This window comes from Trichechus manatus, unplaced genomic scaffold (assembly GCF_000243295.1).
Source record: "Trichechus manatus latirostris isolate Lorelei unplaced genomic scaffold, TriManLat1.0 scaffold00049, whole genome shotgun sequence".
Classification (NCBI taxonomy): Eukaryota; Metazoa; Chordata; class Mammalia; order Sirenia; family Trichechidae; genus Trichechus; species Trichechus manatus.
The window spans coordinates 15,655,260-15,681,089 of record NW_004443985.1 but is presented as its reverse complement, the minus strand read 5'-3'; the positions used below and the strand labels follow the sequence as shown (position 1 = coordinate 15,681,089).

The 25,830-nt window shown below is 41.1% G+C and overlaps 1 protein-coding gene across 5 annotated transcripts in view; it reads left to right on the top strand.

The window, feature by feature from the left end:
* The first annotated feature begins 657 nt into the window (after positions 1-657).
* NR1D2 (nuclear receptor subfamily 1 group D member 2) overlaps positions 658-25,830 on the top strand; it is a 33,971-nt gene continuing 8,798 nt past the window's right edge. For 2 of the 5 annotated variants that reach the window (XM_023732263.1, XM_023732262.1), the window contains exons 1-6: positions 8,368-9,495; positions 10,410-10,498; positions 12,879-13,023; positions 15,661-16,289; positions 18,103-18,288; positions 20,224-20,434. In XM_023732263.1, coding sequence (XP_023588031.1) covers positions 9,468-9,495; positions 10,410-10,498; positions 12,879-13,023; positions 15,661-16,289; positions 18,103-18,288; positions 20,224-20,434 — 1,288 coding nt within the window. In that variant the 5' untranslated portion in view covers positions 8,368-9,467. Of the gene's footprint in view, positions 1,091-8,367; positions 9,496-10,409; positions 10,499-12,878; positions 13,024-15,660; positions 16,290-18,102; positions 18,289-20,223; positions 20,435-25,830 lie in introns of those variants that run through there. The other 3 variants (XM_023732261.1, XM_023732260.1, XM_023732264.1) reach the window with 3 other exon arrangements.

Below are 25,830 nucleotides of genomic sequence, written 5' to 3'. Positions count from 1 at the left end.
TGGCCTGGCCGCGCGAGCCACGTGCGCGCTGTGTTTACGTTCGGCGGCGCGAGCGCGCCGGTTGGCTGGGCAGGCGAGTGACGCGACATTACATAATGGGCGCTGAGGCGGCGGAGGCGGGCGGGGACACGTGAGGCCGCTGGTCTCCGTGACCCACATTCCCCGGGGCCGCAGGGACACGTGGGGGTGGGTGCGCGCGCGCGCGCGCTCTGAGAGCGCCGCAGCTTCCCGGGAGGCCCCGCCCCTTTGGAACCCTCCGGGCTGTGACGTGGCCGCGATCCCCCGCCTCCGCGGGGTTGCACACTGCAGAGGAGGGCGCGCGTGCGCGCCCGGAGCGACCGGCGGCGGGTGGCCTTGAGACAGGCGCCGCAGTGCAGCGGCTGCTGCCCGCGCGGCGAGGTGACCCCGACGTGCCGAGCGGGGGCAGGCTGACGGACGGGCGCCCTGGGGAGGCTGGCGGCCACAGACACTGCAGATCCTGAGGAGGAAGTGCGGCGTGAGGACGCGACCCGTGCCAAGGAAGGTGCGTCGAGGAAGGCGCGGGCTTTCCCGACGAGGAGACCCTCGACTTCCTGAGCGAGCGAAGCCCCGCAGACGGGACAGCGCTTACCGTTGTTATGTGACTGCTTCGCTATTTACCTAAAAAAAAAAAAAAAAAAAAGGTTTCTTGTATGATGTAACCTGTCTCATACACCCTCAGTCATAAAAAGTGGTTAGAAAATCCCCTCTGGTCGGGAACGTCACTGTAAATGGGTCACACCCGTAGCGAATCATTCACTTCACTGAAGATCGGGATGACTCAGGTGATCATAGCTGACTCCCAGACGTTATATAAGACTGGTTGTTATTCATTTAAACATTTTTTTTAAGCCAGTGGGTTGCTGACCTTTCCTGAGCCTGATCAAGAGAATTTTGGCTTCATAAATCTTTTTTTTTCCAGAACATTGCCTCAGAACAATACAGTGTTCCCTTCCGCCTTTTTTCTGCCTCCAAACAAATGATGGCCCTTATACTTGTCTACTCTGTCACATGGGGTTGCTCTGAGACGAAAATAGATTCCAGGGCACCAGCAACAACACGCCCAAAGCAAGTGAGCTTCCAGAAGCGAGTTTTCATTTATACTTTCTTAGTTTATCTTAAGGTCCTCTAAAAACCATGCTTTGATAACAAATGTGAGAATTTTTGACTAACAAGAAAAATAAAGTCAGTTTCCAAATGTGTTTTAATTACCTAAGGACCTAGGTAGGCTTTGAGGATTTAAAAAAAAAATCAGATAGATGATAGGTACTTACAGGCTAATTCAACCTCACTCAGCCTTTCGCATGAATTCTTCCAGCTTTGAAACCTCATAAGGTGGACTGGCTCAGATTGTTAGAAGGTTTTTCCCTGGGATATGAAGTCACAGAGCTTTATTTTGCGTTTTGGAGCTACAAATTATAGAACTTCCTCTGGATGACTGTTGACCTCCCTTCTTCAGTTCTTCCATTTCCAGTTCTCATTCCTTGGTCATCACTCAATGCTGTTTTTCCTGATCTCTCATCATCCTGGTGGTTTTTTGGGGAGTGGCACTCAGAAGTGGACAGGTCTGTGGAAGTAGTTTCACCATTACCAGGCAGCTCCTAGTTGCCCCCTTTCTTTTGGACTTTACTGTAAATGAACTCTCTAGTAGGTTTAGTTTCATTGGTATATTGCTTTGCTGACTCATAGTAAACTTGGAATCAACTATGACCTTTTCATGTCTGTAATTTATCTGTTGTGCAGATAATTGCTTGACTTGAAGTACAAAGATTTGCAATTTAAGTTGAGTCTTGTTATTTCTGGTAGTTACAATGCCAGGAACACTAAATTAGGGAATACTGAACCAGTGCTCCTAGGAAGAATCCAGGGTTAGGTCCTTGCTGGCCTCTGGTCACATTTTTGTCAATGGATCAATATACAACCATGTTTTATACGTATTTCTATTTAAAGACACCTTGTTTAATGTAGTTAATTCATTAACTTTAAACTCATGATGAATAGCATTATAATTCATGACCGAATACAGCTTATCTAACACATGTATTTTCTCCATAAGGCACATCACAGCCTTCTTGCCTCTAGGAACACTAGACAGCACTTCAGTACTATGTTTGGGGACATCTTAAACAGCAAAATCACCAACAAAAGCACAAAAAAGTGAAAAATATATCACTAAATGGACCACAAAACAAAAATAGCAGTTGTTTACAATATGAGAGCAGAAAGAAGGCAGAGCATCGCCTTGTTCACCCTCAGCTAGGAATGTGTGCATTGGGTGACTACTCCTTCGACGCTCTGAGCGTGTCCAACTGCATAGGTTCCGTGCATATAGCTTTTGGGGTTACAAATAAATCCTAGTGAATAGGCAAATTTGCAAATAACTCCGCAAACAATGAGGATCACCTATGTCTTTCTTAAGTTTTCTCCTTTTGTTTTTGCCCCCAAGTTTAAGGCTGTTACAAGCTGTCATCCAGTGTATTAACAATTTTTGCCATCTGTCAAAGATAGTTTTGTTAAGCATTTCCCTTAACATCTTCCAAATTGTTGAAAGTGTTGACTGGGGTGGGGTCAAATTCAGTGCTGTGTGGCACACCCGTCTGGGTTGATATCAATGTATCAGTCAGTACACATTCAACAAGTAACCATTTCATCTAACTGTTCTATATTCCATTACATTGTATCTCTCTACCCTCTCCCTGACTAAAACAGATGTGGAATAGAGAAGTGATAGGAGAAATTGACTTGGTACGTTATTATCACAAAGATTTTGGTTGAGTATACCAAATTCGTTCAAGTAAAAGGTAACTCGTTGTACAAACTTCATAAATGTGTGCAGTTTACATTTTAAAAACTAGGAAAACATTCCCACATAGTCCATTCTTATTTCTATAAATCTGCGTTGTACTGTGTTTCCCCAAACTTGGAAAGAAAACGTCAGAAAGCGGTAAGGGTAAAGAAATCTTCACTTTGAGAGAGAACTAGCAAGATAATGGGAAGACTCAGAAGTGTAGTAGGAAGTTGCTTGCTGGTCAGTGGGTTGAGGAATTTGGAAGGTAGCGTGGAAGTAAGACCCTACAGAGAAGCCACTTTGTCCTTATGACATATTCAGAAATGAAGAGAAGAAGAAAAGGGAACTCTTCTAGTATAATTGTGGTAAAGTAACAGTCACTAGTATCTGGTGAGCACTTGCTGTCTTCTGTGTTCGGAAACCCTTGTGACATAGTGGTTAAGAGCTACATCAGCAGTTTGAATCTACCAGGCGCTCCTTGGAAACTGGGGCAGTTCTGTGCTGTCCTATAAGGTCGCTATGAGTTGGAATCGACTCGATGGCAATGGGTTTATGTGTATTACTGCCTCGATTCCTCACATTACCTCTGTGAAGGAGGGTACTGTTGCCACCATCTTAAAGATGAGGGACTAAGTAAGTTGAAGCTAAGTTAACTTGCCCAAGCGAGTAGTAGAGTCGGAGTTTGAACCCACAGACTCCCCTTGCAGAGCACATGCTGTTAACTGCTATGCTGGAATAAAGTTAAGCCCACATAGCATTTGAAGGATTATGCAAAACTTGGTGGTCCCGTTGTCTTAGTGGTGAAGGAGATACTGTATGAATCTACTTGGTTGGAAGTGGTATAGGGTCATAGCTGGTGGGAAGGGCAGTTGCCTGCAGAACCTCCCAATTTAATCATTCCTCTCCTTTGTAAACTACTAGCTAGTCAATTCTGGCTTTTTCCCAGATACTAGATTATGCTTGGCACCCCTTTTCCATTAATTTACATGGAGATGACTATCTTGCACTGTCATTCCATTCTTTTTTCTTATATAACCTCCTACATGGTACATCGTTTAATGATCCACACGTTCTGTAAGAGCCGACTTAGATATTGTCAGTTGGGCTGTGTTGTTTGCCCCTCCTGATATCTGCCTCTCTGGTGCCCTTGTGTGATCCTCAGCAGTTTGTAGTCGTTCGTATGAAACATTGCTCACATGGTACTGGAATGAATGTTTAACATAACTGTTTTCCCAGTGGGCTTGTAAGGGCTTTTTAGGGAAGCAGCCATGCTGTGCTCTGCAGCCCCAGTACCCAGGACATAATCAGAAGTTTATGCTTCAATTGGATCTGCTCCACCACTCTGAGTAGGACTTTTTACTTTAATATGAGAAAACTGAAGCTCTTTGATGGGAAAAATGTTTTGTTCTAAGTCACAAGGCAAAAACACACATTCATGACTTGAAGTCAAGCCTGCCTTCTAGGATGGGGGACAGTGGGTGTCATGGTTTGAATTATGTCCCCCAAAAAATGTGTGTATCAATTTGGCTAGGCCATGATTCCTGGTACTGTGTGATTTTCCTGTGTGTTGTAAACCTGCGTCTGAGATGTTAATGAGAGAGAATGGGTGGCGGTTGTGTTAGTAAGGCAGGACCTGATCTACAAGACTGGATTGTGTCCTGAGGCAATCTCTTGAGATATAAAAGACAGAAGTGAGCAGTGAGACAGGAGGACCTCATACCATCACGAAAGCAGTGCCGGGAGCAGAGCGTGTCCTTTGGACAGGGGTCCCTGCGCTGAGAAGCTGCTAGTCTGGGGGAACACTGATGAGAAGGCCGACAGAGAGAGAAAGACTTCCCCTGGAGCTGATGCCCTGCGTTTGGACTTTTAGCCTACTTTGACTGTGAGGGAATAAACTTCTCTTCGTTAAAGCCGTCCATTTGTGGTATTTCTGTTATACCAGACTAGATGACTAAGACAGTGGGAGAGGCAGGGTTTTGATGATGGGCAAGCCTAGAATCAGGGTAAGAAAACTGCAGCGTGTGCAGGGAGAGAGTAACTGCTTCCTAGCAGTACAAAATTGGGTATTGACTTCTGGCCTGGCTGAAGTGGAGCACTGGGTATGCCCTAGCCTGGGAACCTGGCCCAGCTCCAGGGTCCCTTTCAACTAAAAATAGAGAAGACTGTGCCTCAGCTAATTTTAGCTTGAGGTGCCTGAGAAGTAGGTTCTGCCTGTTTTCTGGAGGTGTTGGAACTTGCTGGTTTGGGGATTTTACCTTTCCTGCTTTATCAGCAAAAAACCGTGCAGGCAAAAGCACTTTAATAATCCCTTTTATGAACACCATTTCAATCCTGTAACAACTGTGGGCAGATATTCCCATTTTACAGAAGATGACCCTTGTTTAGAGAGTTTGAAAGTGACTTACATGCCCAGGTCTTCTCGGTAAGAACTAATAGTCTGTACTCTGGAATTAGCCTTGGGTTTCAACCCTGGCCTTGCCACTGAGAAGCTGTATTAACTTCTCTGTGCTCTGAGCGCCTCATCGTAAAATGGGGTAATGGAAGTTAATTCGTAGAGTTATTGTGAGGGTGAAGTGTGGTGTGAAATTGTGTCTTTTGTTCTTGGCATCCATGAGGTACTTGGTGACTTGTAGTTTTCACTTGCCTTTCTTCGCTGGGTAGAGGAACTGCTAGATGTACTCCTTATCTTCTAGGAAATTAAAATTTAACCCATTTAGGTTGCTAACCAGCATATTGATTGACTGGTATCTGGTAGCAAGAGTAGGTGCTAATACAACTAAATCAGTGTTTAAATGTTTTGTCAGCTGCTTCTAGACGGGTCGTCTTTGATTCCCTGATGCCGGTCACAAATGGTTGTTGAACTCCTCTAAGACAGGAACTGAATCTTAAGATTGATAGTAGCCTGGTAATTTTTCTTAGGTTTGATTTTGGAGTTTTTGAAAAGGAAATTGTGTTTTGGGTGATTGATTACAGTACTTTTTATTGCTAAGTCAGTACTTTTAACCGGTTCTTAACCCATCTGACCTTAAGCCAAGGTCAGAAGACCTTGTGAACATAAATGGTGGACTCTGAATGTGGCCCTACCAAAGACCTACTTCTAAGAAAAAAAATCACTTTCTCATTTTTTATCCTCCTGAGATGTTAGAAAGTGAATTTAGTACCCAAGGTAGTACTTTAGGAAAAGGCGTATAGCTGTGAGACCATTCTTTAGGAGTTTATTGAGGACTAAGAATAATAATTTTCTTTGTATGCTAGTCTCATTGGAGAGACGTGTGGAAAATGAAGCAGTTTGCTAACAACTGAAATTTCTGATGTGAATTACAAATCTCTACAGTTTTATGAAGACTGGTGTCACAGTGGCTTTACCCAATAATATACCATTAGATAGACTTCTAGGTTAAAATTGTTTCTCCTTGGATTTGCAGCTTATTAAAGGTCTTCAAGCAGTTATGCCAATGAAAACATCAGCCTTTAAGACTGTGGACCAGTTTGTGCTTGAATTTACTGATGTGGCCACTCTTACACTTAGTGGGCAAGGAACTACCTGGAGAACTTGTTAGATTGCACATTTATGTAGGGCACATTCTCTAGATTGGGCAGGGCCTTGGAAACATGTATTTTGAAAAAGCCCCACCCACTTGATATGGACATGTTATCAGGAGGGATGAGTCCCTGGAGGAGGGCATCATGTTTGATGAAGTAGAGGGCGAGGAAGACCCTCAGTGCGATGAATTGCCACAATAGCCACAACAGTGGACTTGAACATGCTGGCGATTGTGAGGATGATGCAGGACCAGGCAATATTTTTTGGTACATAAATTCTCCATGAGTTGGGTCATCTCAGCAGCGATCTATCTATTTCTGATGATATGTATTTTACATAATCTCTCTGGATGATGAGAATAAATTCAGAGTTGGGAAACTTTTCTCCTAGTGTTTTTAAGTCTTAAGAGCCCTTAGACTTTAAAATCAGTGGTAGATGAAAATTCCTGTTGTCAAAACTATCCTTGGTCTCTTTTCCGTTGAGCATAGATGAAGTAATTGGCTCGTGGCAGTGGTTCTCAAACTTCAGTGTGCATCAGAATCCCCGGAGGGGCGTGTCAAAGTTTCTGATTCAGTATATCTGGGTTGGGAGTTGAAAGTTTGTGTTTTTAACAGATTTCCAGGTAATGCTGATACCTCTAATATAGGGACCATACTTTGAGAATTACTGGTTTGTAGTTAGGGGCCTTATTGCAAGAAAAATATTAATCTTAAAGCTCTAACTTCACACTGGACAGGTGAGCTGCCTATGCCAAGAGAGCATTTGGGAAGTGAGTCTGGCTATAGAGAGAGCTGTTCCTACCTTCTACCTCAAGATTGATGCCATATATATGCTTAGTGAATACAATACCTGTTGCCGTCGAGTCGATTCCGACTCATAGTGAACCTATAGGAGAGAGTAGAAGTGACCCATAGAGTTTCCAAGGAGCGGCTGGTGGATTCGAACTGCTGACCTTTTGGTTAGCAATCGTAGCTCGCCATAGCTCTTAACCACAATAGAGGGTAGAATTGTCTATGTTAATTTACATTTTTTATGTTTAAAAATCAAGTACATATAGTTGAATTTATGCGTAATAAATTTGTGTATAACAAACACCGTTGTATGTTTCTTGATGTAGTCCAAACCAAACTCATCGCCATCAAGTTGGTTCCAACTCATAGCAACCCTGTAGGACAGAGTAGAACTGCCCCATAGGGTTTCCAAGGAGCGGCTCGTAGATTCGAACTGCCAACCTTTTGGTTAGCAGCCAAGCTTTTAACCACTACGCCACCAGTGCTCTTCTGGGTTGTAAGCAAGTCCCTTGAGAGTTGTGATTGTGCTTTGCTCTCAGGGTTTTCCCAGCCTGGGTGTATATGATTGGTGTGTACATACTTACCTGGTACCTAATTTCGACCTTATAGATTAAAAGTGACTTCACATTCTTCTGCCTGTTTTTTCTTGTCTGTAAATGGAAATCTCTCTGTTTTTTGGACTTGTTTTTGGCTTCAGTATTTGACTGTATGGCTTGTTAGTTTTAAAAAAATTACTGGCAAGTGTGGCTCCTATCTAAAAAAAGATTAGGGAGGCATTTTCTTTTCGCAGAGGAAGTTTTCTGAGTGAATGCTTAATTGCAGTTGTTATTTGGGGAATGTGCAGAATTCTCTGCTTCTTATCTCAGTAGGTTCATCTAGGCTGTTGTCAGAAATGCCATGTCTGTCTGTCTGTCTTGTGATTCCTGGTAATATTTTATATTGCTTTGGATTTGTCCATGTTATTAGATGTAGGCTTCACAAAGGCAGAGAAATGGGTCTTAAAAATATTTCTGGGAGGCTTGTTACTTGTAAAGCACTACTCTAGATGTACAGATAATTAAAGTTGAAAGGCACTGTTTGTGCACCACAAGGAGCCCTGGCAGCATGGTGGTTAAGCCCTTGGCTGCTAACCAGAAGGTCACTGGTGCAAACCCACCAGCCACTCCATGGGAGAAAGATGTGGCAGTCTGCTTCCATAAAGATTACAGCCTTGGAAACCCTACAGGGCAGTTCTGCTCTGTCCTGTAGGGTTGCTTTGAGTCGGCATGGACTTGAGGGCAACAGATTTGGGTTTGGTTTTGGTTTTGTAAGTCCATGAAGAGGGAGTTAGCGTCAGCCTTATGTTACTCTTAGAACGTGCGTTCTTCCTTCAAGCCTCTTTAACATTTACTATAAATAGCGAGTCAGAAGAACAAGTAGTGTGTCTGGATTCCTTAGAGATGAGTGTGTCTATAACAGCGGAATTGGCTGGAGAAGGGAGAATGTGGAACTGGGAATTAGTGGATAGTCATGGAAATCTTCAGGGAGTATCAGGCAGAAAGGTTTTGGGAGCAACAGCTATGACAGGCTCTCCATTTTGATATAAATTACTTTATCCAGAGTTCCAAATACTGCATCTGTTCTTGATTAACCTGTGTTTCATCCAAATGCTGGAGGAGGCAAATGATGAACTCATTGTTTTTGAGGATTGTGTCATATAAAGGTATAACGGAGGAGACAGAGGGTCAGAGCCAGATTTCTTCACAGCCAAAACAGTTCATTTACTCTAAGCTATGCAGTCACTCAGGAAGGTTTTTCAGTCCTTTTAGGACAAGATCAGGAAATGGAAAGCTTTGGGTTTGGGTCAGCATGTGCTCAGATCCCTAAGCCAGAGAGAGCCTTCTCACTTTTTAGGTCAGAAGGAGTTATATGCGCTTTGTGCCATATGGAAGCAGGAAGAGTGGTAGGAAATAAGAAAATGAGTTACTTTTACTTTTGGTGTAAGCACACATTTAATATCAGTAGCCCATTTCTAAAGTTAGTGACTTTTTAAATTAGCAAAAATAGAAGATATATGTAGTCTTATATTTAATTACCTGATTTTCCCCCTTTTCTAGGAGGTGTGATTGCCTATATCAGTTCTTCCAGCTCAGCCTCTAGCCCTGCCTCTTGTCACAGTGACGGTTCGGAGAATAGTTTCCAGTCCTCCTCCTCTGTTCCATCTTCTCCAAATAACCCTGACAACAATGGCAATCCCAAGAACGGAGATCTCGCCAATATTGAAGGCATCCTGAAGAATGATCGAATAGATTGTTCTGGGAAAACAAGCAAATTGAGTGTACCTGGGATGACAAAGAGTCATAGTGGAGTGACAAGTAAGTTAACTTCAGTTTTCTAAAGGTTGCCGCTGTTAATTGCAGATGGGGCTTATGTTCTCAACTTTTCATTTGGGGGACCATCATATTTCACATTTTCTCTCCCTCTGGGTAATCGTAGGTCAGTGGTTAGGTGAGAAATCAGTGATATCATGATTGATCCTTGCCCCAGAGCAGGACAGGTGATTAGGTACTCTGTCTGACCATGTTTCCTCTGGAGTATCCCCTTTTACACAAGCCCACAGATCCCTTTCTTCTGGACTTCTAGTACTGAATCTTGTCCAGAAAAGAGTACTTACTTGTGGTAAGGGGTTTACTTTCATGAAGTTGGAGCCAGGAACATTTGGGATTAGGAAACTAGGATTGGGATAACCAAATGAGTGGTGGGGTTTGGACCCCTGCCCCTGAGTGATCGTGGAGATAAGAAGAGCTACTGCAGGAGAGGGTCAGGAAGGAATGGGTCCTCTGGGCTCCTGCAGGTGAATTGAGCTGAGTGTCTGCACAGCTGTCTGTGGGGACATCCCTTTGCACCTTTCATTAATTGACTTCTCTGCCTGACTTCTTAATTCTTATCCATGAGGATTGTTTTCTTAATTCTGATTGCATATCTGGTTTAAAGTAACTCCAGATTTATAAAATTTTAGCGTATGCTTAAAATCATCAGGAAAGGAAAAACCCAGCTCTCTGAGGTATTTTGGGAGTCCCATAATATATATTTAAAATAAAACTCTGATTTCTTTGGATTTGATAATTTGTTGTAAAGATTTGTCTTTTACTTGTTAAAAGTAAATTTCTATGTTTTTAAATGTACTCACAAGTTGAGCAAAATATTCAACTGAAAAGAAAATAAATGGTTTTCAGAAACACAACAGTGCTCCCTCCAGCTTTTCACTTCATGTCTGTTTGTGCCCTAGAATTTAGTGGCATGGTTCTACTGTGTAAAGTCTGTGGGGACGTGGCATCAGGATTCCACTATGGAGTTCATGCTTGTGAAGGCTGCAAGGTAAAGCTTGCTTTTGTTTCTTTCAGCTAGTGCTTCTGGGATTAAAGAAATTGGGGTTAGGTTTCCCACATTTCCACATCTGATAATCTGAAAGGGAGAGAGAGAGACCAGTTTTAAGCATTTTATGTAGTGTATAAACATTGTTACATTTTATATACATTTATGTAGTGTATAAAACATTTGTTTCAAAACAATAATTTTTAATTCAGTGAAAGTACTCTTGTCTTCAAGGTTTCGGTTACAAAACATTTACTATCTCAGTTAAACATTACTATGGTATGAAACTAAATGCACAAAAGCTCATTCATTTTGTGTCAGCCACTGTTCTTGGTGGTGGGGAAGCAGCAAGGAGCAAAACAGACCAGGCACTAATGTCTTGTTGGAACTTAGTTTAAACCAAACTTTGAATTAGGTCTCACAAGATACTTTGACATTCTGACATGTCAGGTACTGGGAACTGGGAATAATTCCTAGATATTTGTGAAAACGTGATATCTTCAGAAGTAATGCCAAGTAAGTAAAATAATCTTAGATATAAATTAAGCAGTTGGGAAAGTTACGTTTAATTTGTAAGTTTAGTAGGCTATTTCTTAGTTATCCCCATAGAGTGTTTGTCAGGTAATTCCAAGCGGCATAGTCTATACCTCCCTAATTACACTTAGGGAGTTTTTTTCATCTGGCACACTCCTTTCTCCTGAGTATCAGAAATAAACATGCCAAAATACTTGTTCTTGCAGTTTTCTTACTTAAAGCCAGGAGCAGGAATCTAGTTTGGCAGGGTATGGTGGACGAACAAGATAATGAATATACATGATGAAAGAGGAAATATTTTCTAGGGTGGCTCTGAATGAATTAGTAGCTCATAATGGCTAGATCACTTCATAAGACTGTTGTTATAGGGTGCTGTTGAGTCGATTCCAACTCATAACAACACCACGTGACAGAGTAGAACTGCCCCGTAGAGTTTTCTAGGCTGTAATCTTTACGGGAATAGATTGCCAGGTCTTTTTCCCACAGAGCTGCTGGGTTTGAACTGCCAACCTTTCTGTTAGCAGCTGAGCGCTTAACCATTGCACCACCAGGGCTCCTTTCACAAGACTAGTCAGTATTTCATATAGATGTAGCGCTTTCCCACTTTTTTTAAAAAAATTCTATACATACCGTTTTTTTACAAAAATGTGAAGTAATTGTGGGGGAGGCATTGTTCTCACTTTATAGATAGAGAAACAAAAGCACAAGACAAATGAGCTAAATTGTGTATTCTTGATAAATACATATATCTGTTTTATACCCTCTTAAACTGTGTCTGCCTCAGAACATCTAGTGTCCAAATCCAATTATTTCCTAGGTAATAGCATGATAACAAGGAGGGCTAGTGGCTCAAAGGTTAAGCACTTGGTTGCTAACTGAAAGGTCAGTGGTTTGAACCCACCAGCCACTCTGCAGGAGAAAAGATCTGGCGATCTGCTCCCATAAAGATTTCGGCCTAGGAAACCCTATGGGGCAGTTCTACTCTGACACTGGGTTGCTATGAGGCAGAATCAACAACAACAACATAGTACCACAGTAATAAGATAATGAAATTGTTGTATCCCATAGCTACTTAATATAAATTATGAAATGTGTCATTAATAATGATATTTAAGGGAAATTCAGTATTCATTATTTTGGTAATTGTGGTCTTGAATTTTCTGTTCTCCCTGGAACCATTAAGCTGGAGATCTTTGAAGATCTGTCACAGAGCATGCATTTAAAATGTTTTTGTACTAAAGACAGCAGTTTGTTGCCATCTAGCTTCTGGCACTGTCTTTCCTTGGGACATAAGTTGGTCTGTGGCCATGTAGTATAACACCTACCTGTTGCTGACATGTAGCCAGGAACATCTGGCACAAATAAGTAGGTCTTGCTGATGTCAGCAGGTCATGACCCAGGGAAGACCAAACTTTATTAATCGAAAAAGTCACTGAGTTGTAGTGAGGGAATTATGGCTATTGAACATCTCTCACTGTCAACTCTTCAGGAATGAGTCATTCATATTTCAATAGTTTCAGGATTTGTATGTGATTAAAACTATGAGATGGAAAATGTGGTTGTAGGCAGGTCTGGTAACAGGGTAAAGTGTAGTACAAGGGGTGCTTTGGGGGTCAAGCACAAAGAATCTCCAAAGGAGAGAGCGTTTTCTTTGACGAGCAGGTGTAGGTGCTTACTGGTACTGGTAAGAATCCAGTTCAATTCCCTGCATCAATATTATATTTCTCTTTGTTTTAAGCCAAAATTATTTCCTAGTCCTATACTGGATAGTTAGGCTTGGGGGCAGTGCTTATAAGGAGTTCATCTGGATGTTTTTAAAATGCTGGAGTCCATCTTCCTTTGTTCTTAGGGTTTCTTTCGGAGAAGCATTCAGCAAAACATCCAGTACAAGAAGTGCCTGAAGAATGAAAACTGCTCCATAATGAGAATGAATAGGAACAGATGTCAGCAGTGTCGCTTCAAAAAGTGTCTGTCTGTCGGAATGTCGAGAGATGGTATGTTCCTAGTTTAAAGAGTGCTCTTTTTAAAGCATATGGAGCTCAACTTTTATTCTGGAGCATAAACCAGAACTAGAGGCCAGTTACCAGGGGCCCTCTTGTGCTTAGAGTGAAGCTGATTTCAGAAAAACACTTTTTGATGCCTTGTTGGATGCCTGATTCATTACAGTCTGATTTTAGCATCATCATCCCAGAAACAGCTTAAAGATCAACTTCTTTCTTTGTTGTTTTTTTGTAAAAAGATATTTTTTTTTACCTGTAAAATTTAAGTAGCCTTTCTTTTCCCCTTAAATCTTTTGTTGGAAGCGCTGGTGGCACAGTGGTTAAGAGCTTGGCTGCTAACCAAAAGGTCAGCAGTTTCAATCCACCAGCCACTCCTTGGAAGCCCTTTGGGGCAGTTCTCTCTGTCCTGTAGGGTCTCTATGAGTTGGAATTGACACGATGGCAATGGGTGTTTAAGTCTTTTGTTAGAACATTTAGTTTTTTCGATATAGGGATCCTTGGTTTTTTCCCGTTGATGTCTTAGCGTTACTGAGGAACCCGTATCTCCTTATGTGAATTATTTCTCTCCCTTCCCAGCCCTTAGATGATAATGTGCTTCTAGGGCACAGATTATGAATGCATGGAAAGGAGATGGAAAATTGAAAGAAACATTTGGGTTTGGAGTGGAGGTGATTCCTCACTTCTGGCATGATCCATTCTCATGGAACAGAAAGGTTGTGATAATTTGTGCAACTGTTAGTATTATCTGTGGGTGACAGCCTTGGAAGATTCGATTCTTCTGTTGAGCTTAGGGAAATTATTTTTGGATAGTCTCGTTTGTTCTAAGTAACATAATAGGTTTCAGAGGGATTCGTCTAGTGGGGTTAATTAAGAATTGCTGAAAATGAGCCTGATACTTATCTAGGGAAGGGTCATTTAAACAATCTCTTAGGTTACCCTAACTCTGGTGTCTCACTGATAGAGAAAGAAAGAGTGTATTGAATAATATCTTTCAGCAACTGTTGTTTTGATTTTCAGTTGCCTGAAATTTTTTTATAGCACTAGAAATGCTCATCCAAGGTTGATGGATATGGTGCTTGCTCCAAAAGAATAAAGATGGTAATTGTTTGTGAAGGGGAGGCAGTAGAGGTCGAGCGTGAGCCTCGATACAGTTGTCTGTCTTTGACACTGATAATGTGAGAGGCTACAGTGAGATTAGTAAGACTTTCTTGTTGGGTGGGCATATTGAATGGTTACTATCTTTGTGTAAACATTAGACCAGAAATAGGCTTTTCTTTTCTTTCCCTCAAGGGTTAAAAACCAAAACCAAACCCACTGCCTTCAAGTAGATTCTGACTCACAGTGACCCTATAGGACAGAGCAGAACTGCCCCATAGGGTTTCCAAGGCTGTAATCTTAAGGAAGCAGACTGCCACATCTTTCTCCTGTGGAGTAGCTAGTGGATTCAAACTGCTGACCTTTTGGTTAGCAGTCAAGCACTTAACCACTGCACCACCAGGACTCCTTTGCTGAAGGGCTGGATTGTTAAAAACAGGACACATTCTACAACTAGCTTCTAAAGAATGGAGGATGAATAATCTCTTTATTTATTTCATTGACTTTAATTAAAATACAGTAAGTTGATTTTCCAGTAATTGCATTTTTATTATGTTTTTTGTTTTTAAAGGATTTTCTTTTTTCAACCGTTTCATGTCTGTTGGGATATACAGTTGCCCACCCACTTTTCCTGCTTCTCAGGTTCATTGGGAGGCTGCTTTCCCACTGATGGTGCATGCTGCTGTAAGGCAGGGGCTTTATGACTGTTTGAAACGGAAAAAAACAGGCATGTGCCGCAAATTACTGTTTCTAGAGGGTGTTGTATGAGGTGTGTGCATTTTTGGTAGGAGAAAGAGAAATTTTGAAAACTTTTCTTTGGGACAATGTATGTCCCTCAGGACTCAGAGGGTACTATGGTTGCAGGGGGCAAAAAAGATAAAAATTCATACTACCTACCCAAAATTCCACAATACTCAATGATTCAGCATGCTTCCATTAATAAAAACACATGGTATCAGCAAAAAATTCCAAGCAGAAAATAATTGGATCTTGAAAGGGGTGACGTTGGAACAGAAGAGAACAGCTCATTTAGTAGTTGTTGGGTCTTGAGAGTAAGGTTGCGAAAATGAATTGACAAGGGGGTCCATTGTTCAGGCAGTGATTGTACCCTTAGGTTCCGTTAAACATTAATGGACGTGGGTAGATGAATCCTGCATGCTTTTTTGAGAACAGAGCCCTCAGCCTCATTAATAATGTGCTGTGTAGTAATGCTGGTCTACTTCAAATTGTGGTTTCCATTAGTTAATTTCATATTTCTTTCTTAGATTTAGCTTACAAGATAACCAAGAGATAGACCTTCTCCTTAGCTTTGTTTTGGGAGAAAAATGGAAAGTCTCTGTCCCCTATTCTCCACCCCCTTTGATGCTTCAAAAGACATAACCAGCTAGTTTAGAATAATTTGGACCAGAAGCATATAGACCTTCTTTACTTGTATGTTTATAGACCGTACCTATCAGAGATAATTTTGTGTTATTCTTTGGTACTAACAGGTCTTATTTTAGAATATCAGTGTTAAATTTCTTTTTCTTTCAATAGCTGTCCGGTTTGGTCGTATTCCTAAGCGTGAAAAGCAGAGGATGCTAATTGAAATGCAAAGTGCGATGAAGACCATGATGAACAGCCAGTTCAGTGGTCACTTGCAGAATGACACGTTAGTAGAACATCATGAACAGACAGCCTTACCAGCCCAGGAACAGCTGAGACCCAAGCCCCAGCTGGAGCAAGACCACATCAAAAGCTCTTCTTCTCCCTCTTCTGATTTTGCAAAGGAAGAGGTGATTGGCATGGTGACCAGAGCCCACAAGGATACCTTTATGTATAATCAAGAGCAACGAGAAAACTCAGCTGAGACCATGCAGCCCCACCGAGGAGAACGGATTCCCAAGAACATGGAGCAGTATGACTTAAATCATGACCATGGTGGCAGTGGGCTTAGCAGCCATTTTCCTTGTAGTGAGAGCCAGCAGCATCTCAATGGACAGTACAAAGGGAGGAACATAATGCATTACCCAAACGGGCATGGCATTTGTATTGCAAATGGACATTGTATGAACTTCTCCAATGCTTATCCTCAAAGAGTATGTGATAGAGTTCCGGTAGATGGATTTTCTCAGAATGAGAACAAGAATAGTTACCTGTGCAACACTGGAGGGAGAATGCATCTGGTATAGTGAAATCAGTTTTTTTGCTCACTTTGAATCGAGGAAAGCTTTGAAGTTTTCTTTTATTCGGGGGATATACCAGCTTGGGGGGTCAGACCACCTAAGAGATGTGCAGAATCAGTTTGTGCAGGATTTTAGGTCAAATAATTTTAGTAAACATCGGTTGCTGAATGACCTGATTTTATACCGAGCAGTTGATTTGATTGATATTATGATTGGGATTCAGATTGTATATAAAATATTAATCATGCAGAATTGGTCTTTTAATTCTTGGGAATCCCTTTCAAAGTTTAAGCATTCTAATTAATCAGTATCTTAGTAGCTTTGGGATTTCCGCAAAGGGATGATCTTTTAGCTTGCCACAGTCAGTAATTCTTTGATTTTTATGTAAAGAGTTTTCTTTAATGGTTGTAATACAAAAAGGTCTTTGGATATAGAACACAGATGTTTATTGTTTGAGAATTTAACAGGCTAGTTTCTAAGGAGTTTCCAGACTTCATCCTATGAGTTGATATTATTTATATCATTTAAATGTTTTTTCATCAAATTGCTCACAACACTATACATGAAAGTTCATATTCAACCAAAATTCCATCAAAAACAGCAGCACCACACCATTTCCAGTGTAAACCATGAGGTTCCCTGATAGTGCTTGGTATTTTCTGCAGCGAGGTAATTAAAGTCTTCTTTTTTCCCTTTTCAGAATAGTCAGCTCTGCCCTAGTCTTCACGTTAGATTTTTTTTCCTCCTTTGCAGTTATTTGATTCCGTGAATCTGAAAGGTGACCTTATATTTTATTAGACTTAGTAGTTGCCTTAAGAACGGAAAAATCTGTAGGCATTTAGGTTCTTTTTTTGTGATATTCTCCACGGTTACAGAATCATCCCATTCTTGGCTCTTCTATGGATTTAACGAAACTTTAGAGGCTGATTTTACTGATAGAGTATATGGTGCATGTCTCATCATCTTTTTAGTTTTCGTATTATTTCTTTGGCTTCCTGTCCTCCCCATAATTCCTTACTGAGAAGGTGCACCTTGTCTCTTTAGTCATTGTCTCCAAATTGAACAAGTGGAGGTCAGTGATCACCCCATTGCTTATGGAATAAATGGTTAGTGACCTTTTTTAAAATGTGAGGTACATCACTATCCTTTCCTTTCCTTTTGGAAATTATAGCTTTGCAATTTTGCCTATTTAGAAAAAAAAGTCTCAAAATAGCAACTAAATGTGGATTTGGGTCCTAGGCCTGTGACTTCTGTGGTTAGATATGTCACTAAGCCTCTTTGTCTCATTTCCTAATCTAAGAAATTATAATATCTGCCATGACCAAACTCAACAGAGTTGAGAGTCAAATACATACGTGTGAATTTATTTTGAAAATCATAAAGCACTACATGCCAGCATAAGGAGGCAGTATTCCAAAATAAACTCTTAAAACCTATGCAACAAGTTTTAAAAATAGCTTGTTGTAGATGGCATTTTTGCTTATACCCAAACCAAACCCATTGCTGTTGAGTTGGTTCTGACTCATGGTGGCCCCATGTGTTACAGAGTAGGACTTTTCCAGAGGGTTTTCCTGGCTGTAACCTTTATGGGAGCAGATTGCCAGAACTGCTATTTAAATTAGGTTACCATAAGTCTTTCTATAGTAAGCCAAGTAGCAAATGGAGAAAGTGCTGAAGTGTTAATATCAGTAGATTTTATTTGTGGTTCGGGGTTATTTTCATGTTGGAGGTTTCTGATGGTTGAGATGCTGTTTTTGAAACTGCTTTTATCATCTCTCACAATTTAAGAATGTTTCTGTTTTGTGTATACTAGGTTTGTCCAATGAGTAAGTCTCCATATGTGGATCCTCATAAATCAGGGCATGAAATCTGGGAAGAATTTTCTATGAGCTTCACCCCAGCAGTGAAAGAAGTGGTGGAATTTGCGAAGAGGATTCCCGGGTTCAGAGATCTCTCTCAGCACGACCAGGTCAACCTTTTAAAGGCTGGGACTTTTGAGGTATGTTTTCTGTATGCTGCATATTGATGCGGGGCATGTGGTATTTTCCTGAAAGTTTTTATTCTGTTCTAATAAGTATTTATAGTCCAGAGACTGAAACTAGCAACAAAAGATCGACCCCCTTGGGACCTTGGGAAGAGACTAGGTAAATTGAGAATTACTGGGGACTTGAGCTGTAGGTGCTGTGTGTCTCCAGCATACCTGACTCCAGGTTGTAGTATTGCTTTCAGGTGTGGTCTTTGCAGTTTCTGCAGGGTATTAGACATCTACTGAAAGCCTTGCCTGGCGTGTACGATGCTCGGTACAGAATAAGAAGGGTGACTAGAATGTGGTTTTGTCTTAAGAGATTATAGAGTATTTTGGAAATGTATCAGACACGTTTTATGTGCTACTTGGCTACTTTTTCTATCCCAGCTTTTCTCGCAGTGATGCATTCTTCCTGGGCTGGGGACAGCCACGGGCATGGGGCAGCCAGTGCTACCAACTTCATTAGGACAGTCTGATAGTACCTCTCCTGGGCCGGCTGCCCTAGGGCTTCCCTGTTGCCACTGAGGTGTGAGAAGCCTCAGGACCTGCTCAGAACTCACTCACAAACAACCCAGCACTGCGGGCTGGTGGGTGGGAAGTTGAGGTCTGGTGGGCCAAACCGCTGAACCTTTGTACAGCAGGCAGGAGTGGGGGTATATGTTCACTTCCTCTCCCTGGATGGTTTCACAAGACTGGACCATCAGTTGCTCTTGGTATCAAGTCATGGCCAGCTCAGCAACACACCCTGCATATTTGCTGTCCCTCCTTCCCTGCCTCGTTTCTCTTCCCTCACTCCTGCTTTCACACGAGCCAACGCCTATCCAGCAGGAGCCTTCGCCTCAGGCTCTGTTTTCTGGAGATCCTCGGCCAGGACAGAGAACAAGCCGTATTCATAAAGCTATGGAGTGAATTCAAAGGTACCACCTGCAGGTCAGAATTTTCAGTATAAAGGAAAACATCAGACTTAAGATATAAGCCAGAAAGGACGTTAGTGATCAAGTTTATTTCATTCATGTTGGAGGTTAGGTAACTAACGCCCAGAGACGTTTGAAGAGGCTTTCTTGGATGACCAGTAAATTCATAACATCCAGGACTACAACACAGGTCCCTGGACTCCAGGACTTGTGTTCTTCCCAGTTGTGATTCATCTTGGGATTGCTGTGTTCTAGAACTAGCCCCTAGCCCCGACTTCATAGAAGGCTCACTGTCTTTGGGGTAAAACAAGTTTTTTCCAACGTTCCCCTGGTTGTCAGAGAAATGTGTTGCATAGATGTTACCATTTAGTATAATAGGGGAAGTGCTATAGGTAAGCAGACTACAGTTGTTGAATGATTTGGGTTGATTTCAACTATAACTTGATGTTTAGAATGCTTTTACTGTAGTAGTTTTCTTTGTGTACAGGCTCTTTATGGGTTCTTGAAATAGTCTGTTAGAGTCCACCTGGTGTGTTACTTACGCTGTATTTGGTGTTTCAGTGTTTCCAAGTGTTGCTATGTATTGAAATGTTGCTCTTTTTATATAGGGCTTGGAGACCCTGTGATGTACTTGGTAGCCTAAAGAGTTTCTTTAATGCCTTTGTGCCAGGACTCAGTTTCAAACTTTTTGACATTGTTGCCTACTTTAGTTCTGTATTTGCATTTCAGAATCTTTACTAACAGAGCTTCAGAGTATCACAGGACTCAAGTATTCTGCCATTGGTGGCTGGAATTTCTTTTGATGTTCTGGAATATTTATTGCTTTGGTAAAGACTGCCCTAAGAAAGTAGTTCTGGGTGAAAATAAACTTATTTTTTTTATATAACTTTCTTTTATATGTAGGGTGTTTCTGAATTGACTTGAATACTGAGTTTTTTCTTTAGTATTATTATCGAGCGTCATGAAATACATTTAAGTCTTTTTCTTTTTCCAGGTTTTAATGGTACGGTTTGCATCATTGTTTGATGCAAAGGAGCGTACTGTCACGTTTTTAAGTGGAAAGAAGTATAGTGTGGATGATTTGCACTCAATGGGAGCAGGGGATCTACTAAACTCTATGTTTGAGTTTAGTGAGAAGCTAAATGCCCTCCAACTTAGTGATGAAGAGATGAGCTTGTTTACAGCAGTTGTCCTGGTGTCTGCAGGTAAGAAAGCTGGTTCAAAATGCACAACACCTAGAATATGGACCCAGCAGGGGAGAAGGTGGCAGTTAATGAGGTTCCAGCAAGCTGTATAGAAGGGAGAGGGCCTTAAGGAACATGCTAAATTATGTGAACCTATTATTTTTACGTAATTATTTTTTTCTCCATGATAGTAAAAGTCAAAAGTGCTGTAGTAGTTAACATTCAGATCTGGGTCTTACATTTACCACTCTTTAGTCCTTAGCTTTTGTTCATAATTTTTTAAGAGTCTAACCTTTTCTTTCATGGATTTATTTTTTGGAAAATTGCATAACTCCAGGCAGGTGATACTAATATGAATCTGAATTTAACTAAAATATAATATGGGTTACTAAAAAATGGTAGAAGTATCAAGAGGTATTAGTGCGGTTTGTTACAAAGATCACTGTATTATGAGTTGTAGGTTTTAGCCCAGCTCTGCCACTGCAATTTCTTTGTGACTTGGGTAAGTAATTTTATCCTTTTGGGTCTCGGTTTCGTCATCTTGTCAGATGAAGGGGTTGTACCATGTGAGCCTAGCATGGTGTCTGGCACAGAATACTCAGTCACTCTGTGAATGAATGACTAAGATTTTTGAACTCTAGCATCTAATGTTTATGTATATGAGTCACCGATGGTGTTTTGCAAGGTTCCTGCCCCTTTGCATTTATATTGCAGTTACTTATTACCCAAGTATTTCAACTCAGACAGTAGCTATAAAGGCAGAGGTTATTACTCTCAATAACAAACTGCAAATTGAGACCCATTGACTTCCCTAGGGACGTTCAGGCAAGTGCCAGCCATTGTTAGATATTAACTAAAAACATTTGTGAGAATTTTACAATATTTTGTTAGGACTTGCTTTACCTTTCCTATTTAAGTGCTTCCTACTTTGTAAAGGACACTGTGCAAGGCATTGTGAGGGTTATAAAGTTTAAGTTATGCACCCTGATGATGTGGCTAAACGATAAATTAATAACTCTTAAGAAGATCACGTTCACTGTCTATCTTAAAGGGTCTATACATACATCAGTAGTATAAATAAAGACCTAGGACATCTTGGAGCACTATTTAGGTACTTTTCCTGACCATCTCTACCTAAGTAGCTAAAAATGAATTTATGACATGGGAATAGTTTGAAAGGATTCTATCAGGGATATCTGTTTACCTAGTAACCTTATAGTACCTTTTGCATTTTGTCTGCCATTTTGCAGAGTCTCTTGATAAGTAGTTAATATTGGTTTGAGTTGACTTCAGATTGATATATCTATTACTGTGAAACCAAACGTGATCGGTACTTGTTAATTTCTTTACTTGGTGAATATATGCTAGGTGGAGACAAAAAGAGCATGAAGGCACAAGCTTGCTCTCAAAGTAGTGATGTTCAGTTTGAAGAGACGGAGGCTTTATGATGCTGAACTGTGTGGTTCTGACAGAACTAAGTTCAGAAAGGAAGATGAAGTCATCTGAGAAGGCTTTGTGGGGAAGATGAGTGTAGAGGTAGAATCTGCAGGATGGATTGTTAGGTTTTTTGGTGAAGAAAAGATGGAGAGGGATGGGAGGGCATGAGATAAGGTAGTGGGAAGGGCATGTGATCACACCCTGGAGTGTACGTCAGAGAGGAGAAGGACAAAACCTTGCGAATTAGGGGAACACCAGGTTATGGAATGAAAGCCATGAGAGCTAAGCAGGGAAGTCTTACCTGAAATATGGGGCAGCAGAAAGTCAGTGTAAATTCTTAAGTAGAGGAATGATCAGACACGAACAAAGCAATGCTTTTACATTAGTTCTATATTCTTATTCTGGGTGAGTCATTAGGGTTGGAGAGTCAGGTTGAGAGGCTGTTGAAATAATAGGAGATATGAGGCAGTGGAATGAACTCTCTTGAACTAGGTTGTATCAGGGGAGATGAAGAAGGGACCATGTCACAGAGATAGTTCAGAGGAAGAAGCGACGGAGAAAGGGGTGAAAGGGAACTGTTTGCTATGAACTGAGCTACTCACATCGTGTACATTTTCTACCAGAAACATGATTTTTATGTCGTTTTCATCTCCTTTAGAAAAAGCTTTGTTTTTCTTTTCTGATTACAAGAGTAATATGGGTTCTTTAACCTCAAATTCTTAAAAAATCCAGACTTACTGGACTGGTTGAGACTAGAGGAATCCCTGAGACTGTTGTCCTGAGATGCTGTTTAAATCTTGAACCAAAACTATACCCTGAAGTCAGCTTTTAGCTAAGGAACAGGTTGACTCATAAAATAAAGAATGTCACTTGTGAATACTGCACTCCTTTAAAACGTTATGAGACCAAATGGTCAACAGTTAACTCTAAAGCAAAGATGAGAAGGTAGAGGGGCAGGGAAACTAGGTTACGGAAACAGAACCACCAGCCTGGGAATAATGAGAGTGCTGACACAGTGTGAGGAATGTACTGTCACCGAACAATTTGTGTAGAAATTGTTGAATGGGTACTTATTTTGCTGTGTAGATTTTCACCGAAAATACAATAAAATATTAAAAAAAAAGTATGGGTTCTTGAAAAGTTAGAACTTATTAAGATGAAAATAAAGATTATAATAATCACCACCAAAAGAAAATCACTGTCAACATTAGGGGTCTGTTATCCATCCATTTATTTGCCCATTGATTTATCCATTCATCTACTTATATGATGTGTACGGAAAAATACAGCTACGTGCTGCATGACATCTGTTTGGGCAACATCTGACCGCATACCCGTCCGTGGTCCCATAAGGTTATACAGCTCTGGGAGGAGGAGAGCCTGTGGCCCCGCCCACCACAGGAGGGAGGGAGAAAGGCTCACAGTCATGAGTTGTTTAAAGTCCAGGATACGTTCTGTGAAATAGAATGTTATGTGATTTGGATGTTTGCGAGCACCATATTACTGTATTTTTACACAAATAATGTGCGTTTTCTACGTTTGCTTGCCAGCCGTGCCTTTGCTGTGAAAAAAAAGTTAGAATAGCAGCGCTTACAAAAATATCTCACGAGGGGAGGATGCGGTAGGCAAACAAACATAGACGGCGTGTGCGTTATTTGCATAAAAATACAGTATATAGGTGCTCACCTCCTTCTGGGCCCTTTCCGCCTCGGCTTGTCATTCACTTGCTTGCTCTGGCACAGGCCCGGCCGGCCGCCCCCTCCCCACAGTCCCCTCCCTCCTCCTTCTCTATGAGCCTTTGTCCTTCCCTCGCTTCTGTGTGGGGCAGGGTCGCAGGCTCCTTGTCTTGGCGCTTTATGACCTTATGGGACCAGGTGTGAATCAGCAGTCGGACATTGCCCAGATGGATGGTGTGTGGCATGTGACTGTATGGTGTTTGCACAGCGTCCAAATCACAACATCCTGCTTCACAGAATGTATCATAGACGTTAAGTGATGCATGACTCTATTTGAAATATTAAGTGGAAAAGACCGATTATAAGAGAGTATAATACTTTCTGATTTTTATTGTATCTACGTATGAAGAAGGTCCCTGGGTGGTGCAAACCATTTGCTCTTGACTGCTAAGCTAAAGATTAGCAGTTCAGACCCACCCAGTGGTGCCGTAAGAAAGGCCTGGTGATCTGCTTCCATGAAGATTACAACTATGAAAACCATGCGGAGTAGTTCTACTCCGTAACACATGGGGTTGCCATGAGTTGGAAATGACTTGACAGCAGCGCGTTTTTTTTTGAATATAGAAGAGGAGGACGGTGGTTCAGTGATAGAATTCTTGCCTTCCATGCACGGGACTCAGGTTTAATTCCTGGCCAATGCACCTCAAGCACAGCCACCACTCGTCTGTTACTGGAGGCTTGCATGTTGCTGTGATGCTAAACAGATTTCATCAGAGCTTTGAGACTAAGACAGATTAGGAAAAAGGCCTGGCAATCTACTTCTAAAAATAAGTCAGTAAAAACTGTAGATCACAATGGTTCGATCCTATTGTACATGGGATCGCCATGAGTCGGGGGCCAATTCTGTGGCAGCTAATGACAACAACATATATGAAGGTATATAAGCACATACATGTACATGCACAAATTTATGCATTTTTGAATAACATGTTCTTTTCATTTACATATATGATAGTTTTCATATCAAATTTAAATCTTCATCAGTTAAAAAGGACTATTGTTAGTTTAGAAATCTAGACAGGAAAATAAAATATAAAAACTTCATTAGGATATGTGTTTGTCATCTAGTGCTGCTATAACAGAAATACCACAAATGGATGGCTTTAACAAAGAGAAATTTATTCTCACAGTCTAGGAGGCTACAAGTCCAAATTCAGGGCATCAGCTGCAGGGGACCGCTTTCTCTGTCAGCTCTGGAGGAAGGTCCATGTCCCCTTGATCTAGGAGCTTCTCTGCGCAGGAATCTCAGGTCCAAAGGACACACCCTGCTCGCAGCACTGCTTTCCTGGTGGTATGAGGTTCCTAACTCTCTGCTTGCTTCCCTTTCCTTTTATCTCTTGTAAGGTAAAAGGTGGTGCAGGCCACACCCCAGGGAAACTCGCTTTACATTGGATCAGGGGTGTGACCTTAGTAAGGGTGTTAAACGATCCCACCCTAATCCTCTTTAACATAAAATTACAATCACAAAGGAGGACAGCCACACAGTACTGGGAATTATGGCCTAGCCAAATTGACAGATATTTTGGGGGGACACAGTTCAGTCCATGACAGGATATAAAATTCTTTCCTTCCTCCACTCCAAGTCCCATTCTTCAGAGAACTAGATTCTGTCTTTTTAATTGCTTTGATGGTTGCGTACCCAACTCTAAATAACATGCTCATACCTCTTTTTATTTAGTAGAGAGAACTGATAAAAATACTCTGTCACTTTTCCCTCTCAAATTTTGTTTTTTTCTTCATTTACTTTGTAGTTTATATTAATGACTCTAATATGTTCACGTTCTTTGATCTTTCAATTTTATATAATATCTTTTGAACAGGTTAGGGAGAATCTCCTCATTATACAGGGAGACAGTATCCTCCTCCTTCCATGTTCTGGCTTCTTTAGCTATACTATTTCTTCTACATTGTAGAGAATCATAACATTTACATTCTGTTCTATAACTGGTTGTTTTCCATGTTTTGTTTATTGGTTGATTGATTCTAAAACTTCAGAATAAAAAGCCAGCATTTATAGCATTATGATCACGTAGATAGCATTTGCTGTAGAACCACACAGTGGATTCAAAGGGGAAAAAAGGTGATGTTAAGTTTCTGCCCTAAACCGGTGCCACCTGAAGGGGAATATTCCTAGCATCAGATAACAACTGACTTTTTTATATTCTCCATTAATTGCCTAGAATTAAGCTATATTTTAGTTTGCTTCATATTTAAAGTAGCTTTTTGTTTTCTTTGGAATCTACT